Source organism: Chelonia mydas, chromosome 3, assembly GCF_015237465.2.
Source record: "Chelonia mydas isolate rCheMyd1 chromosome 3, rCheMyd1.pri.v2, whole genome shotgun sequence".
Classification (NCBI taxonomy): Eukaryota; Metazoa; Chordata; order Testudines; family Cheloniidae; genus Chelonia; species Chelonia mydas.
In genome coordinates, this window is record NC_057851.1 from 159369274 (window position 1) to 159384714 (window position 15441).

Below are 15441 nucleotides of genomic sequence, written 5' to 3' on the forward strand. Positions count from 1 at the left end.
ACCTCAGGTGTGTGTTCTTAGGGATGTAATCTCTGTTAAAACTCTCCATAGAGAGACATACAGAATAGATTGTAGCAGAAGTAACCAGTTTAACATTTGTTGGTGGTGTTTGATGTTTTCTTTACCTTTCTTGAACAATAAAAGAGCTGTGGTTAATAACTGTGATTACTTTGGTTGGTCTTTAGCTTCTGTGTGAGCCAAGCTTCTGTATTGGCAGTAAGAGAAACAGTTGGTAAGAGCTGGCCTATCATGTCTTGGTTCTCTAAACTAAATATTTTTTAGTAATTTTTCATTCAAAATTACTTGGCGTCCATCAATTTAAAACTACACCTTTCATTCCCACAAATTGACTCACCCAAGAACTTAACTACAAAACATCAAGGGTGAAATGCAACAACAATTTAGCTTAGCAGCACTGCATGCCTGTATAGGACAGAAAGGTGCTTTGTCCAGTTGAAACAGTAGAGGAATGTAGACTGCTACCCAAACTCAAATGTAATGGATAGTTATATTTAACCAGGACACTGGACATAACACCCTACTTGTGCAAAATTGCCATGGCTTCTTGAATGTCTACAAGTAAGTGAGACTTTTTCACATTTCATCCAAAATAAAGTAACTCTAGCAGTAGGGTGACTCCTAACACAATGCTCAGTAATTAGTCCAGTACTGGAGCGTAGGAAACAATGCTACACTACAGTGTTTTCACCAGCTTTAGTTGCTATCTGTCTATCTAGATAATTTAGGTACTTGTATGGCTCCCATTATTGTAGCATCTGAGTTCCTCACAATTTTGCTGTATTTATCCTTAAAACACCGCTGTGTAGGGAGTTGGGAAGTACTGTCATGCGCATTTTACAGGTGGAGAACTGAGAAACTAAAAGACTTCAGGGTACTGAAGCCAGATCTCCCGGATCCCAGTCTGGCGCCACTGGACCATACTATTTCTCTTAATTGCTTATGTACTTGAATTTTTATTGCCTACTTCATACATCTGCATACAATGCGCATTATACTATGAGCAGTGGAACACAGTGAAGTGGGTAAATGGGTTACTTATGATCTGTTTAGATAAGGATCTGGGTATATTTCACCCATGCAGACCGCAGTTTGGACCTCTATTGTGATATTTTGCACTTTCCTCACATGGCTGTGTCCACATGCAAGGAGAATGCAGATTACACACACTGTAATTTTACCACTGTTTAAAATCCTCCATGCTCTTAGAGTCTAAGAAGTGACTATGTAAAAATGGTATTCTGGGACATATTTGTTGTGTCTCAGTGACTCCGTATCATGTTTGCTCAGTTTATAAGTAAAAAGATGTTTTTCCTGACTGACAGCACTGGGATCTGAAAGTCAAACAGTGTTTTTGAGTTTATAGCACCATCAGTAATAAAGACTTAGAACTTAGTTGACAACTTGCTTTCATGATTTGCTGCCTGGAGTAGACTCCAGCTCACTCTCTTGTCATTGTGTTAACTCTGCAGGGTTTACAGGAATCAAAAGTAGCACAAACTTACTTTTGTCATTAAACATCCAGTTATAACACAGAGGGGCAAATTCTGTCCCTTCCTGAGTAGCTGCAGAGGGCTCTTTGGCAGTGCAGCCAATGTAGCTATGCTACTTAATATGAGGCTGGATATCAGGGAGCACACAAGAGGGTGGCTCCCCTCCACATTGTGGAGTCTTGTTCCATACGTGTTTCCCAGCAATGCAGCACACAGGGAATGGGGGTGGGGAACCCATGAGTGCATGTAGGTATTACATAAAGTGCCCTGATCTGGTAGGTTAGGTAAAAAACAAAACAATGAAACCAACAAAAAACTCAGCAAGTCCATGGGATTAGTAAACCAAGAAGCTTCCACTTTCTGTGTCTTTATTTCAGTTCACCAAAAACAGAAAAACGTGTCCATAGTCTTTTAAGAAATTGGTTCAGACAATCATCCCAGGTGTCTGCCTCAGAACCCCCTTTAACTCAAAAGGACTATGCAAACAAACTAATCAGAGTGGGTTTACTTATATATATTTTTCAGGAGAGGGCCATCAGCAAAACCTGCCTTATTACAGATTCCTCTCCAGTTAGGAAAAATGGATGTATGCAATCTCTTATCTCCCAACATGTCTTTCCCCAGCTAGGGCCAAGAAACCCTGTTCACCTGTATTTCTTAGAGATATTGGATAGGAACTACCCAGACCCCTCCCCTGTCCCTTGTATTGAGTGGAGAGGGGAGTTTGAGCCCATACTGCTCAGGAAACTCTGATTTTGGGGTCCAAGGCCAGATTCAGAAACAGCTGCTTCTATGAGACCACATCTTTCCTTTCACTGATTGCATCCCCTTCCTCATGGTATTTTTAAGAAGTAAAACCTGAATTGGAGGAGTGCTAATCTAGAAGGATTCCCTTAGAATCCTCATGGGGCATGTACGCACTGTTACATCCATATGGGCTACTTTCGCTGTTGATGTAAAGGAGCCTCCATGAAGCAGTTCAGCAAGTTCAGAATACTCCCAGGCCAAAGAGTGGTGGCTGCTCCCCCTAATGGCTGGCCAGGCACTAAAGTCTGGATTTGACCCAGGGAGGTGATCCATAAAGAGATTGATATTTATATACATATATACCTCTCCATCTGTGTGTGAAGTATGATATGTATGCATATTTGTCTTTATTTTAATATCAGGTGGTTCATTTCCTAAATGATATTTTCACTTTTGCAGGGACTAAGACAATAATCCAGAAAGGTTTTGTGGGGTGTCTCAGTGATGTGTTTTTGAAAAAAAAACACAATCCCTATGAAAATTGGGAACCTTTAGAATGGCAGGATGCTGAAGAGCAAAACAACGTCTATCAGAGTTGGGAAGGATGTCCCACTGTCCTTATGGAAGGAGCACATTTTCTTGGCAAAGGTAAAATAGTGTATTATAGTGGACCAATCAATTCTCAAATTGAATAAATTATCGCACCTGTTTTTCAATTGTCCTCTTTTTAAACACACTCTTACTTATACAGGGTTATTTTCAGCTGGGCTAAGGCTTAGCTTCTGTGTTTACAAGAGCAATTCATGCTCACAGAATGAATTACAGTCAGCAAGAGGTGCAGCTGCTTGAGATGCACACACATTTACTACAATGAAATATTTTGCAGGCGCTGATTGTGGCTACAAAAGGAGAGGGCACACCTACTGAATATTAACACAAAATACCGTGATGCATCAATGGAACACCATGATGCCAACATCACAGTGAAGTATTAGGTTGTTGCACTGTTTCTCCTTTCTGAGTTTTTGCTCCATTTGATGATGAAGTGGCTTTACAAGGCTGAATGAACATCAACGCAGCATCCTCTGTTAGAATTCTATAAATGACTCTGCAATGCAGCATCTTTCCTTACTTTTGATTTCTGCTTTGATTTATTTATTTTAAAAACGTGTGTTGTTTTGTCTTTCAAGGGTTCCTGGAACTCCGTTCAGATATTTTTCATGGTGGACTCGACTTTGAGATCTCCTTTAAGTTTAGAACAGACCAGCTGAATGGATTACTTCTGTTTGTTTACAACAAAGAAGGGCCAGATTACCTTGCAGTAGGTTCAGAAATGAATTATTACAAATTTTTTTCAGATACCTTGTATGAGATTTTCTTGTTACTGTCTCTCCCTAAAAACCCTATCATTTGTAGTTTTTTATTTTTTCAAACCATGTAATCTTGTATATGTTCACCAAATACCAATCTGTACAACATTTTAAAATGTATAGTAAAAGGGTTGAAAAGAAAAAAATATAATAATGTATATATTTTAAATAAGGGAAAAAATCAGTATGTCACATACACTGCAACATTTTCTACTGGATTGTAAGCAATTAGAATCAGTTAGAGATGGAAAAGACCTATATTAAGTCCATTCCCTTGACGGTGTGGGATTATTCTCTTTTGTATATTTACATTACAAGGACTTTATCCAGCTCAGTTTAACTATCCCAAGTTACAAGAGTTCCATCACTTCCCTAAGGAAACTGTTCCACGCCCTAATAGATCATCATAATCAGGAATTTTTTTTCTTACTAGCTATAATTATCCATTTTTAATAGGAATATAAGAATTGCCACACTGGATCAGACTAATGGACCATTTTAGTCCATTATCCTGTCTCCAACAGTGGCCTTCAGAGGAAGGTACGAGGAGAAAATCTGCAGCGGGCAGCTATGGAATTATCTGCCTATAGCGAAGTTTTCTTCCTAACCTCCATTAGGTAGAAGCTGGTTTATGCTGTGAAGCATTACTTCTTTTTCAAAACTCTGTTTGGGATTTTTTCAGTCCAGTCCTTTAGTCTTGTTAAACTCTTCAGTTCTACAGGTAAATTGTGTATTGTGAGAAACACTATTTCCTTTTATTAGTTTTAAATTTACTGCCTTTCAATTTTATGAAATTTCTCCTTGTTCTTGTATTATGAACGAAAGTGAACAGAAGAGCCCAGTCCAATTCCTGCACACCATCATTAATTTTATACCTATAACATGTCCCTTATTTGTTTCCTCTGTACAGTAAAACCTTCCCAGTCTCTTCAGTTCTCTTCACAGAGAAGTTTTTTATGTCTCTAGTCATTTACATTGGCCATCTATGAACTTCCTTTATCTCTGCTATATCCTTTTTCACATAGAGTGACGAGAATTGAACAAAGATGCCTTTTTGCCATGCTTCCTTATTTATTTATGATTTATATTTTGTATCTTTGTTTTTAAATGTTAATGTCACAGTCGTGGGTTTAGGTACCTTTACTTCTCCAAGGATGTTGAACTTAGTTTCATTGTGGTCACTGTTACTTGGCCGCTCAACTACAGTTACTTCTTGAATCAACTGCTGTTTGTTATATGGGATTAGGTTGAGAATGATCTCTTCTCTTAGCGGTTCCAAGAAGTGGTCATTTAGGGTGAGAATAAATTGCTTCACTATACTTTGTCCCATTGTTATATTTAACCAATTTATATGTAGGAAGTTTGCATCACCCATTATGATTATTTTTTTAGCTTTTGTTGCCCCCTTGATCTGTCTCAACAGGGTTAATTCAGTATCCTTTTCCTGATCTGGAGGCTGGTAGTATAATCGTACTAGTATGTTTGTATTTTCATGACTTGGAATTTGTATCCATACAGATTCAACTATGTGGCTCTTTCCACTCAGAATTATCTCACTAGATTCTAGGAATTCTTTTTGGGGTGTTGAGCTAGTCCTCACATCTCTATGATCCATTCTACCCTCCTTGTATAGTTTTATATCCAGACTTACAGTATCTTATTAATTTTTGTTATTCTATCATTTCATTAATGCCTATTATGTCTCCACCACCATTTGTTCCACCTTGTGTCTAGCTGTGACACTCTAAGGCCTTGTCTACACTGCTGCTTAAGTCAATGTAAGTTACGTCGCACAGGCTGTGAAAAAAACACCCCGGAGTGAAGTAACTTACATTGACTTAACACAGTGTCTGCACCACGCTATGTTGGCGGGAGACGCTTCTGCCTCTCATTGAGGTGGATTACTTACGTCGATGGGAGAGCGTACTCCTGTCAACATGCGCATCTTCACCAGATGCGCTGAATTGACGCCACTCCGTCAATCGCAGCGGCACTGATTTAGTGCAGTAATGAAGACAGGCTCTGAGTTGGTTTTCCAGACCTGAAGAAGACTCAAAAGCTTGTCTGTCTCACCACCAGAATTTGGTCCAGTAATATCTCTCTAATATTGTCTCTAATATCCTGGGACCAACATAGCTACAACAACACTGTATACATCATATTTTCTGTCAGTTGTCATTTCACTCACCAATATGTATTTAAAACTTTTTCCTTTCCCCTTTAAACTTCTGTCATAAATTAGAAAACAGCAACAAAAAGCACCTTGTTGTGTTGATTTTTAGGATATTTCTAATTTACAAATGAAAACAGGAACTAAAGGGACTTATTCCCAATTTTAAATTTAATTTTGGGTATTATGCTTGCCCCTGACCATTTTTGTGCCTTTACAGCCACATTCTTATTTTTAAGTGTTTTTCTTTCCTCTTTTGTGTGGAAGTCCCACAGAAATAGATAAATATGATTATCTGACTATAAAGAGGAAACAACTGTACAAAAAGTGCTGTCAAATACACAACGTAAGCAAAGAGAAAAATTATTTCCCCTCTAAAGTCACTTTCCGTTTTAGTCAATTTAGGTGTTACAACTCAGTTCGTTATTACTGCACTGAAATGTGTGGTTGAATATGTTTCCCTGCCTCCATTAGCAATCTTCATCTCACCTCATCCCCTCACCTCCAGGAGTGCTATGTACAGAGTACATTTTCTAGTCTCTTGCAGTCTGATGTTACAAACATACATAAGGATGTCAGAAGTGTTCTCTATGTATTTAAGCTCACAAAAAAAAGTTAACACTGAGTGGAAGTGAGGTTTATAGCACGCTGCTCGTAAATGATGGTGCTGTCATTGGGATCCTTGACCAGAACAAACTTGCACTGGAAAATAGGTTAGAAGTCCCAGCACTTTGCCAGGGTACCATTTTGGGTACGATGGTATTCCTGACTTGTTCCTTTTCATGGATCACTGTTGCAGGGTGCTGCTAGAGAGGCCTTAATCAGCTCCTGCCACTCCAGTCCCAATCAAGGGGATTGGATTGGGGCTGGGAAGATAGCCTGATGCCTGCCTGGTAACTGACCACACCTGCCAGCCTCGTTAGCAGGATCTATCAGGCTGGGAGGAAGTGGAGGGATGTGGGGGCAGAGACCAGGAGGGGAAGGTCAGTCTCAAACGGAGGTGGGAGCCTCCTACTTTGTTGCTGGCCAGGCCTGTGGTAGGCCAAGCTGTTATAAAAAGCCTGTATATAGTTGGAAACTGGTGGTGGGGACTTGATCACAAATAAAGAGCATGGGTGTTCCACCCGCCTGAAATGTCACTGAGTCTCTGAGAAGAGGGGAAGAAGGGCCGAACCAGAGGGGGCACGGCATGCGCCCCATTACAATCACACATCACCTTTACCTGCATTATGGATTCTGTATTGGAGATGGACATGTCTGTAGCTGGGCAGATACATGGCATGATAACACAAATCTCCTTTTCTTTTACATGGGGTCTCCTCCTGTTCACTATGGATTAATATTTATTATATTATGTTTATTATATGCAGTCAGTTCTTTTCCTAAACAAACTGTAACAGATGGAATAATGCAGTCTGAATAAGAAGTAGTCTTGAAGCCTCATTTCAGAATGGTGTATGCCATATTCTAGTTGATGTTGTGTCAGCCAGGAAAGTGACTGAGCTTCAAGCATTTCTGGCTGAACCACATTATATGCCATTGCACAGAACAAGGTGATACTCAGCCCCCACTCCTTTCATTCCTAATGTGGTCTCAGAATTTCATCTAAACCAGTCAGTCAACCTGCCTATCTTCTTCTTGAAGCCATACTCTACACTGGGAGAAAAGAAACTGCATATACTAGATGTATCTAGGGCTTTGCTTTATTACACTGCCAGGACCAAACTGTTCAGACTGTCACCCTAGCTATTTCTAGCCACAGCTGGGTGTACTAAAGGTCAGGCCACTTCATCAACAAGAATATAGAAATGGATTACACAGTGTAGCTCACTGTGTTACCAACTAGCTGCTGTACTTCTCCCACGGAACATCAAGGCTCCCCCCACCACAGAACAAACATCCTCCACCTGCTTCAGGAATGTGCTAACATCAGAAGTCTGTAAGACAGCAATGTGGAGCCCACTGACCTTTGTCAAGCACTATACCTGCACCTTAGCTACTAGGTCATATGCCAAGTTCAGGAGAGGAGTACTTCAATCACTGTTTGATTGATGCAGCTGAAACTCCTCATTCCCACCCTTCTGAGGGTTTACTGCTTGCCAGTCAGCTGCAGTAGCTTTCACACTGACTCATACTCAAAGACAAAAGAACAGTCACTTACAGTAACTGTGGTTCTATGCTGTCGTCAGTGTCAATCCCATGACCTGCCTAATGTACCTTCTTTGTGGAGTTTTCATTTACCGAGAGCTTCAAATTATGACAGCATTGCGGGAGTATCATAGCTGCTCTACCCTTTATGCCCTCGCATAGGAACACAAGGAGGCACAGGGTGCATTTGCAGCCTCAATTGACATAGCTGTTCAAAAGACCCCAAATTTTACACAAATGAGATGCATGTGATCCACACTGACTACAGCATCTTGAAGAACCACATTTATTGTGGGGTAGGTTAGCATTTTTTGGACACTTGGAGTAATTGTTACTAAAGTGCAATCAAAATATAAATACTTTAATGTGAGAGATTGTTGGTATTCTCTGTTTCTCAAAAATGTGCATCTTTTTCCGGAAGAATGTTAAAGATGTATATTTTTATAGATCTTTCTATTTTATATTTTAAGATCTGTGACAAAGTTCCTGCTCTACCTTGGTGGGTTTTGCGCTTATTGGCAGATTTGCTTGCCTTGGAGCTTCACGGCAGCCCTCAGCTTGGCCGTTTTTCCTGAATTCACAGTCCAGGTCGACTCCTCCTGTATCTGACCAGGAGCTGGGAGGATTTGAGGGGTACCCGGGCCCGCCCTCTACTCCGGGTTCCAGCCCAGGGCTGTGTGGAATGCAGCTGTCTAGAGTGCCTCCTGGAACAGCTGTGCGACAGCTACAACTCCCTGGGCTACTTCCCCATGGCCTCCTCCCAACACCTTCTTTATCCTCACCATGGGACCTTCCTCCTGGTGTCTGATAATGCTTGTACACCTCAGTCCTCCAACAGTCCGCGTTCTCACTCTCAGCTCCTAGTGCCTCTTGCTCCCTGCTCCTCACACGCACACCACAAACTGAAGTGAGCTCCTTTTTAAAACCCAGGTGCCCTGATTAGTGTGCCTTAATTGATTTTAGCAGCTCCTTGATTGGCTGCAGGTGTTCTAATCAGCCTTTCTGTCTTAATTGTCTCCAGAAGGTTCCTGATTGTTCTGGAACCCTCCCTGTTACCTTACCCAGGGAAAAGGGACCTACTTAGCCTGGAGCTAATATATCTGCCTTCTATTACTCTCCTATAACCATCTGGCCTGACCCTGTCAGAGATCTTATTTCACTTAAGATTTTGGCTTGGGAAATGAAATGTATTTTCTGTGGGCTTATCCTTTTTTTGTTTTTTGTTTTTTTTGGAGGGGATTCATTTTTTTATTTTTGTTGTTGTTCACAACTACCATATTTTAAATTATCAGTGTTCTGTGCTAGCCAATTTGGAATCTCAGAACATACGTGCTGATGCATCTCAGACAATCAGGATTAAACAATTTGGCAGTAAAGCATATGGAAACTTTATTTCCACAATGAAAATTTAGGTAAAATGTATTTCATATTTCAAAATGTATACATTAATCTAGAAAATACATATAGAAACAATTATTTTAGAGATGTAAAACAATAAGGATGAAATATGGAATCAATATGTTATTGTACAAATTTGAAATTGCATTCACTAGATAATTAAAAGGAGCTTAATCAGGTCTGACATTTAATTTCCTTATTGTCATGTCACATTTTTCCAAAAATTAAATTGACAGAAGAAAATGGTGTTTTGTCATTTTCAAAAAAGTCAGATAGAAACAGTCATACTTTAAGCTGTTCTTTTCTTTTCAGTCAATTATATGGCTGTTGATACTGAAGTCCTAAATAGGTTGCAAAAAAAATGGAATTTTTTTGTTACATGTCAAATTGTGTCACTAATTGATACATGTGTACTTGCTACAGTTGTTATATCCTATGTTAACAATTGTACTGTCATTACAATTGCTTGAAGGAAAAATGTTTTTGTACCTTTCCTTCAGTTGAATGTCTTAAATGTCTATAACACGTTGACCTTTTCCTCCTCTGACACTGTCATTTTTGAAACCTTTCTTTTATTTTAAAATACAGGCTGAGCTAAAGAGTGGAATTCTGAGCTTCCTGTTAAAAACTGGCACTGTTTTTACACAAGTGGATCTCTGGGTTGGGCTGTCCTATTGTGATGGAAACTGGAAGAAAGTAACTGTGAAGAAGGAAGGCTCAAGAGTTTCTGCAAGTATGAATAAATTGAGAGAGCATGTTTTGGAACGCAGTGCTCAGCAACTGAAAGTAAACTCTCCAGTCTATGTAGGAGGAATCCCCTCTGAGCTACAGAACTTCTATAAAGAACTAGGATTAGAACAAGGTAAGTGTGACAGGTGTCGGTCAGTCCTCCGAGCCCCTAGGGGCGATGGAGAGCTATGGTCTCCCTGGCAGGCCTCAGCCACACCTTCCGGGCGTTGGGGAATTAGCGGGGAAGGTGTGCCGGCACGAGTCAGTAGCGCGCGCCCCTCAGGCAGAGGAGCGCCGGCACGAGTCAGTAGCGCGCGCCCCTCAGGCAGAGGAGCGCCGGCACGAGTCAGTAGCGCGCGCCCCTCAGGCAGAGGAGCGCCGGCACGAGTCAGTAGCGCGCGCCCCTCAGGCAGGGGAGCGCCGGCACGAGTCAGTAGCGCGCGCCCCTCAGGCAGGGGAGCGCCGGCACGAGTCAGTAGCGCGCGCCCCTCAGGCAGGGGAGCGCCGGCACGAGTCAGTAGCGCGCGCCCCTCAGGCAGGGGAGCGCCGGCACGAGTCAGTAGCGCGCGCCCCTCAGGCAGGGGAGCGCCGGCACGAGTCAGTAGCGCGCGCCCCTCAGGCAGGGGAGCGCCGGCACGAGTCAGTAGCGCGCGCCCCTCAGGCAGGGGAGCGCCGGCACGAGTCAGTAGCGCGCGCCCCTCAGGCAGGGGAGCGCCGGCACGAGTCAGTAGCGCGCGCCCCTCAGGCAGGGGAGCGCCGGCACGAGTCAGTAGCGCGCGCCCCTCAGGCAGGGGAGCGCCGGCACGAGTCAGTAGCGCGCGCCCCTCAGGCAGAGGAGCGCCGGCACGAGTCAGTAGCGCGCGCCCCTCAGGCAGAGGAGCGCCGGCACGAGTCAGTAGCGCTCGCCCCTCAGGCAGAGGAGCGCCGGCACGAGTCAGTAGCGCGCGCCCCTCAGGCAGAGGAGCGCCGGCACGAGTCAGTAGCGCGCGCCCCTCAGGCAGAGGAGCGCCGGCACGAGTCAGTAGCGCGCGCCCCTCAGGCAGGGGAGCGCCGGCACGAGTCAGTAGCGCGCGCCCCTCAGGCAGGGGAGCGCCGGCACGAGTCAGTAGCGCGCGCCCCTCAGGCAGGGGAGCGCCGGCACGAGTCAGTAGCGCGCGCCCCTCAGGCAGGGGAGCGCCGGCACGAGTCAGTAGCGCGCGCCCCTCAGGCAGGGGAGCGCCGGCACGAGTCAGTAGCGCGCGCCCCTCAGGCAGGGGAGCGCCGGCACGAGTCAGTAGCGCGCGCCCCTCAGGCAGGGGAGCGCCGGCACGAGTCAGTAGCGCGCGCCCCTCAGGCAGGGGAGCGCCGGGGTAGGGGAACGCAGGCCCACCCAACTCCACTGCGTTCCAGCCCAGGGCCCTGACAGTGGCGGGAGGCAAAAGTCCCGCCGCTGGGTCAGTGGGGCCGTCCACGCCCGCTGACCAAACACACCCACCCCATGGTGTAGTTCGGCCCCTGGGCTACTTCCTACCCGGTCTCTCAAGCGGGTCGCTCCAGTCCCTCCATCTCCTCCGGGTATTCTGCTGCAGGGCAGCTCCGGTCCCTCCATCTCGTCCGAGTATTCCGCTGCGGGCCACTCCGGTCCCTCCATCTCGTCTGGGTATTCTGCTGCGGGCCACTCCCGCTCCCCCTCGGCATCGGACTCACACTGGCCCGGGCTGCAGTCAGGCCCCTCCAGGTCCTCTGGGTATTCAGCGGCTGGCAGCCCTGGTTGCCACAGGCCTTCCTCCCGGTCAGGCTCCTCCTTGCCCAGGGCTTCGCCTGGGTCAGCAGCAGGATCGCAAGGGAGCAGCCTGTGTCTGTCTCCCTCCCTGGTGCTCTCTTCACTGGACAGAGGGCCCCGCCTTTTGTACTTCCTGTCCCACCCTTCCCCTTCCGGGGATTGGCGGAAGCTTGGCCTGGCCCCGCCCACTCAGGCTGCAAGGGTGGCTCTTTACCCTCTGGTTCAGAGGGGAGCCACTGTGGCTCCCTACATACCCCACCCCTCAAATCCAGCTCCCGATCGTCGGAGCTGGCGTCCTCACCTTCTCTGAGGCGGGATAGGAAATCCGCATTGGCATTGTCTCGTCCCGCCCGATGGTGAATCGTGTAGGCATAGGGCTGCAGAGCGAGATACCATCGCATCAGCCTGGCATTATTGTCCTTCATCTTATTAAGCCACTTCAGGGGTGCATGGTCCGTAACCAGTATAAAGGGGGCCCCCGAGGAGGTAGTAGCGGAGAGCATCGACTGCCCACTTAATGGCTAGGGCCTCTTTCTCCACGACGGAGTAGTTCCGTTCTCTGGGGAACAGCTTCCGACTGAGGTAAACAATGGGGTGTTCCTCCCCGTCCACCTCCTGCGAGATGACCGCCCCAAGCCCAACGCCTGAGGCATCTGTCTGGACAATAAAGTCACAATGAAAGTCGGGGCTGAAGAGTATTGGATCACTACACAGCCGGTCTTTGATAGTTTGAAAGGCCGTCTCGCACTCGTTGGACCAATGCACCCGGTGGGGACTGTCCTTGGTCAAGAGCTCCGTTAGCGGGGCTGTAATGCTTGCAAAGTGGGGTACAAACCGCCGGTAATAACCAGCTAAGCCCAAAAATTGACGTACTTGCCTCTTCGTGGTCGGCACCGGACATTCCTGGAGCGCTTGGACCTTCCCGATGAGGGGGCGGACCTGTCCCCGGCCCAAGGTGTACCCCAGGTAAGTGGTTCCTCCCGCCCAATTTGGCATTTTTTCGAGTTGGCCGTCAGCCCGGCTGCGCGGAGGTCCCGGAGGACTGCCGCTACTTGGTTAAGATGTTCCTCCCAGTTATTGCCATAGATGACCACATCGTCCAGGTAGGCCGCCGCGTATTTCGTGTGTGGTTGCAACAACTGGTCTATCAAACGCTGGAAGGTTGCTGGGGCCCCATGTAGGCCGAAAGGCATCCAGTGAAATGGTATAACCCTGAAGGGGTGGCAAACGTGGTCTTCTCCTTGGACCTGGGATCCAAGGGGATCTGCCAGTACCCTTTGGTGAGATCTAAAGTGGTGATATAACAGGCCTCCCCGAGCCGGTCGAGGAGCTCATCGACGCGGGGCATCGGATAGGCGTCAAATTTTGAGATGGCGTTGACCCTCCAGAAGTCAATGCAAAACCGCCGGCTCCCATTGGGCTTCGGTACGAGGACGACGGGGCTCCGCCACTCACTGTGGGAGGGCTCAATAACACCCAGCTCCAACATCGCCTGGACTTCCTTCTCTACGGCCTCCCGCATTCGCCTAGGCAATGGCCGGGTTGCCTCTCGGACCACCACCCCGGGTTCCGTCTGGATCACATGGTAGGTGAGCATAGTCCGCCCGGGTTTCGTAGTGAACGTCTTGGGGAATGCCCTCACTAAGCAGAGTGCCTGTTCTCGCTGCTCGACGGTGAGTGTCTCTGCTAGCTGGGGTTCACCATTATCCGACTCCTCGGGTGGTTGGGGCCCCAGTTCCGGTTCGGGGGGATATGGGGCCACTAGGAGCCCTTCCCGGTCCTGCCAAGGTTTTAAGAGGTTTACATGATAAATCTGCTTTTCCTTACAGTGACCAGGTTGCCGAATCTCATAAGTTACCGGCCCGACCTGGCGGAGGACCTCATACAGACCCTGCCAGCGGGCAAAAAGCTTTGATTCCTCCGAGGGGAGCAGGAGGAGTACTCGGTCCCCTGGCCCGAATGATCGAGCCTGGGCACCCCGATTGTAGTGTTGCTCCTGGGCTCTTTGGGCGGTGTTTAAGTTCTCCCTCGCGAGCTCGCCAGCCCGCACCAGCCGCCCCTGCAGTTGTAAGACATATTGCAAGAGACCCTGTGTTGCGGACGGGTTGTGTTCCCAAGTCTCCCTCAAGAGGTCCAACACCCCGCGGGGTCACCGCCCATAGAGGAGCTCGAACGGGGAGAACTTCGTGGACGCCTGTGGGACTTCTCGAATCGCCAGTAGTAAAGGAGGGAGCAGCTGGTCCCACTGGCGGAGGTCCTGGGTGGGGAAACGCTGCAACATCCCCTTCAGGGTCCGGTTGAACCACTCAACCAATCCGTCAGTCTGGGGATGGTAGACCGAGGTCTGCAATTTCTTAATCCCCAATAGGGCACATACCTGGCGGAACAGCTTAGACGTGAAGTTGGTCCCTTGATCAATGAGTATCTCCCATGGGAGGCCCACCCTTGCAAAGATCTTCACGAGCTCCACAGCGATAGTGCGGGCGGTGATACTTCTTAAGGGGATGGCCTCCGGGAAGCGGGTGGCGTAGTCCATCAGGACAAGGATGTATTGATGGCCCGCCTTGCTTTTTGGGAACGGCCCGACCAGGTCCATTGCTATCCGCTCAAATGGCACACCTACGACTGGCAACGGGACCAGGGGGGCCTTCCGTACCCCGGCTGGGGCTGCATGTTGGCAGTCCGGGCACGATGCACAATACTCCTTCACCTCACGGTGGACGCCGGGCCAGAAGAACCTGGCCAGGACCCTGGCCGCAGTTTTTTGCTGCCCTAAATGGCTGGCAGCCGGGGTGTCATGTGCAAGCTTCAGGGCAGCCCGACGATGGATGCGGGGGACCACGAGTTGGGTCCGGACCTCTTGGGTCTGGGGGTCTCGGTCAAGGCGGTAGAGCCGCTCGTGGTTGAGTTCAAACCTGGGCCACTGGGTGATGCACTGCGCCTCCACGACCTCACCATCCACCCGGGCCAGCTGCTCATAGGCAAACCGGAGCATAGGATCCTCCCTTTGATCTCGGCTAAAGTCCACCAGGTCAGGAGGGGGACCCGCCATTTCCCGGCCATCCTGCCTAGGGGTGGGGCCTGGTTCAGCTCCAGGGTCGGAGCTCGAGTCAGGTCCTGTCTTCTTCTCAGGCGGGGCTCCCTCGAACGCCTCTTTGGTGGGTAGGGATTGGAGCACCTCGACGAAGTCTGGCCAGTCACGGCCCAGGATTACTGGATAGGTGAGGGATGACGCCACCGCCACATTCATCAACTGAGTTACTCCGTGCACCATGATGGGGACCCGCACCGTGGGCTACGATTTTACATCTCCGTGGATGCACTGAATCTGTACTTCCCCGACGGTCCGCTTGGTGTCCGAGAAGAGTGCCTGGCGGACAAGGGTCTTCCCACAGCCCGAATCGACTAGACCCACCACGGGGACCCCGGCGACTTCCATGGGAGCTGTCAGTTTGGCCACGGAGGGCAGACGGGCCCGTCGCTCCCCAGCGCACACCAGGCCAAAGTTGCAGTCCATTGCAGGACAGCCCCATTGCAGATGCCCATACTCGCCACATCGGAAACAAGGTCCTACCTCTGGGCGTGCCGGCCGCGTGGGGGCACCAG

At 47.8% G+C, this 15441-nt stretch overlaps 1 protein-coding gene across 1 annotated transcript in view; it reads left to right on the forward strand.

Moving 5' to 3' along the window:
* The window catches only part of USH2A (usherin), a 571481-nt gene that overhangs the window by 207799 nt on the left and 348241 nt on the right, over nucleotides 1-15441 (forward strand). The window contains exons 24-26 of the mRNA XM_027827110.3: nucleotides 2718-2906; nucleotides 3449-3579; nucleotides 9933-10206. Of these exons, the coding sequence (XP_027682911.2) occupies nucleotides 2718-2906; nucleotides 3449-3579; nucleotides 9933-10206 (594 nt within the window). The remainder of the gene's footprint in view (nucleotides 1-2717; nucleotides 2907-3448; nucleotides 3580-9932; nucleotides 10207-15441) is intronic.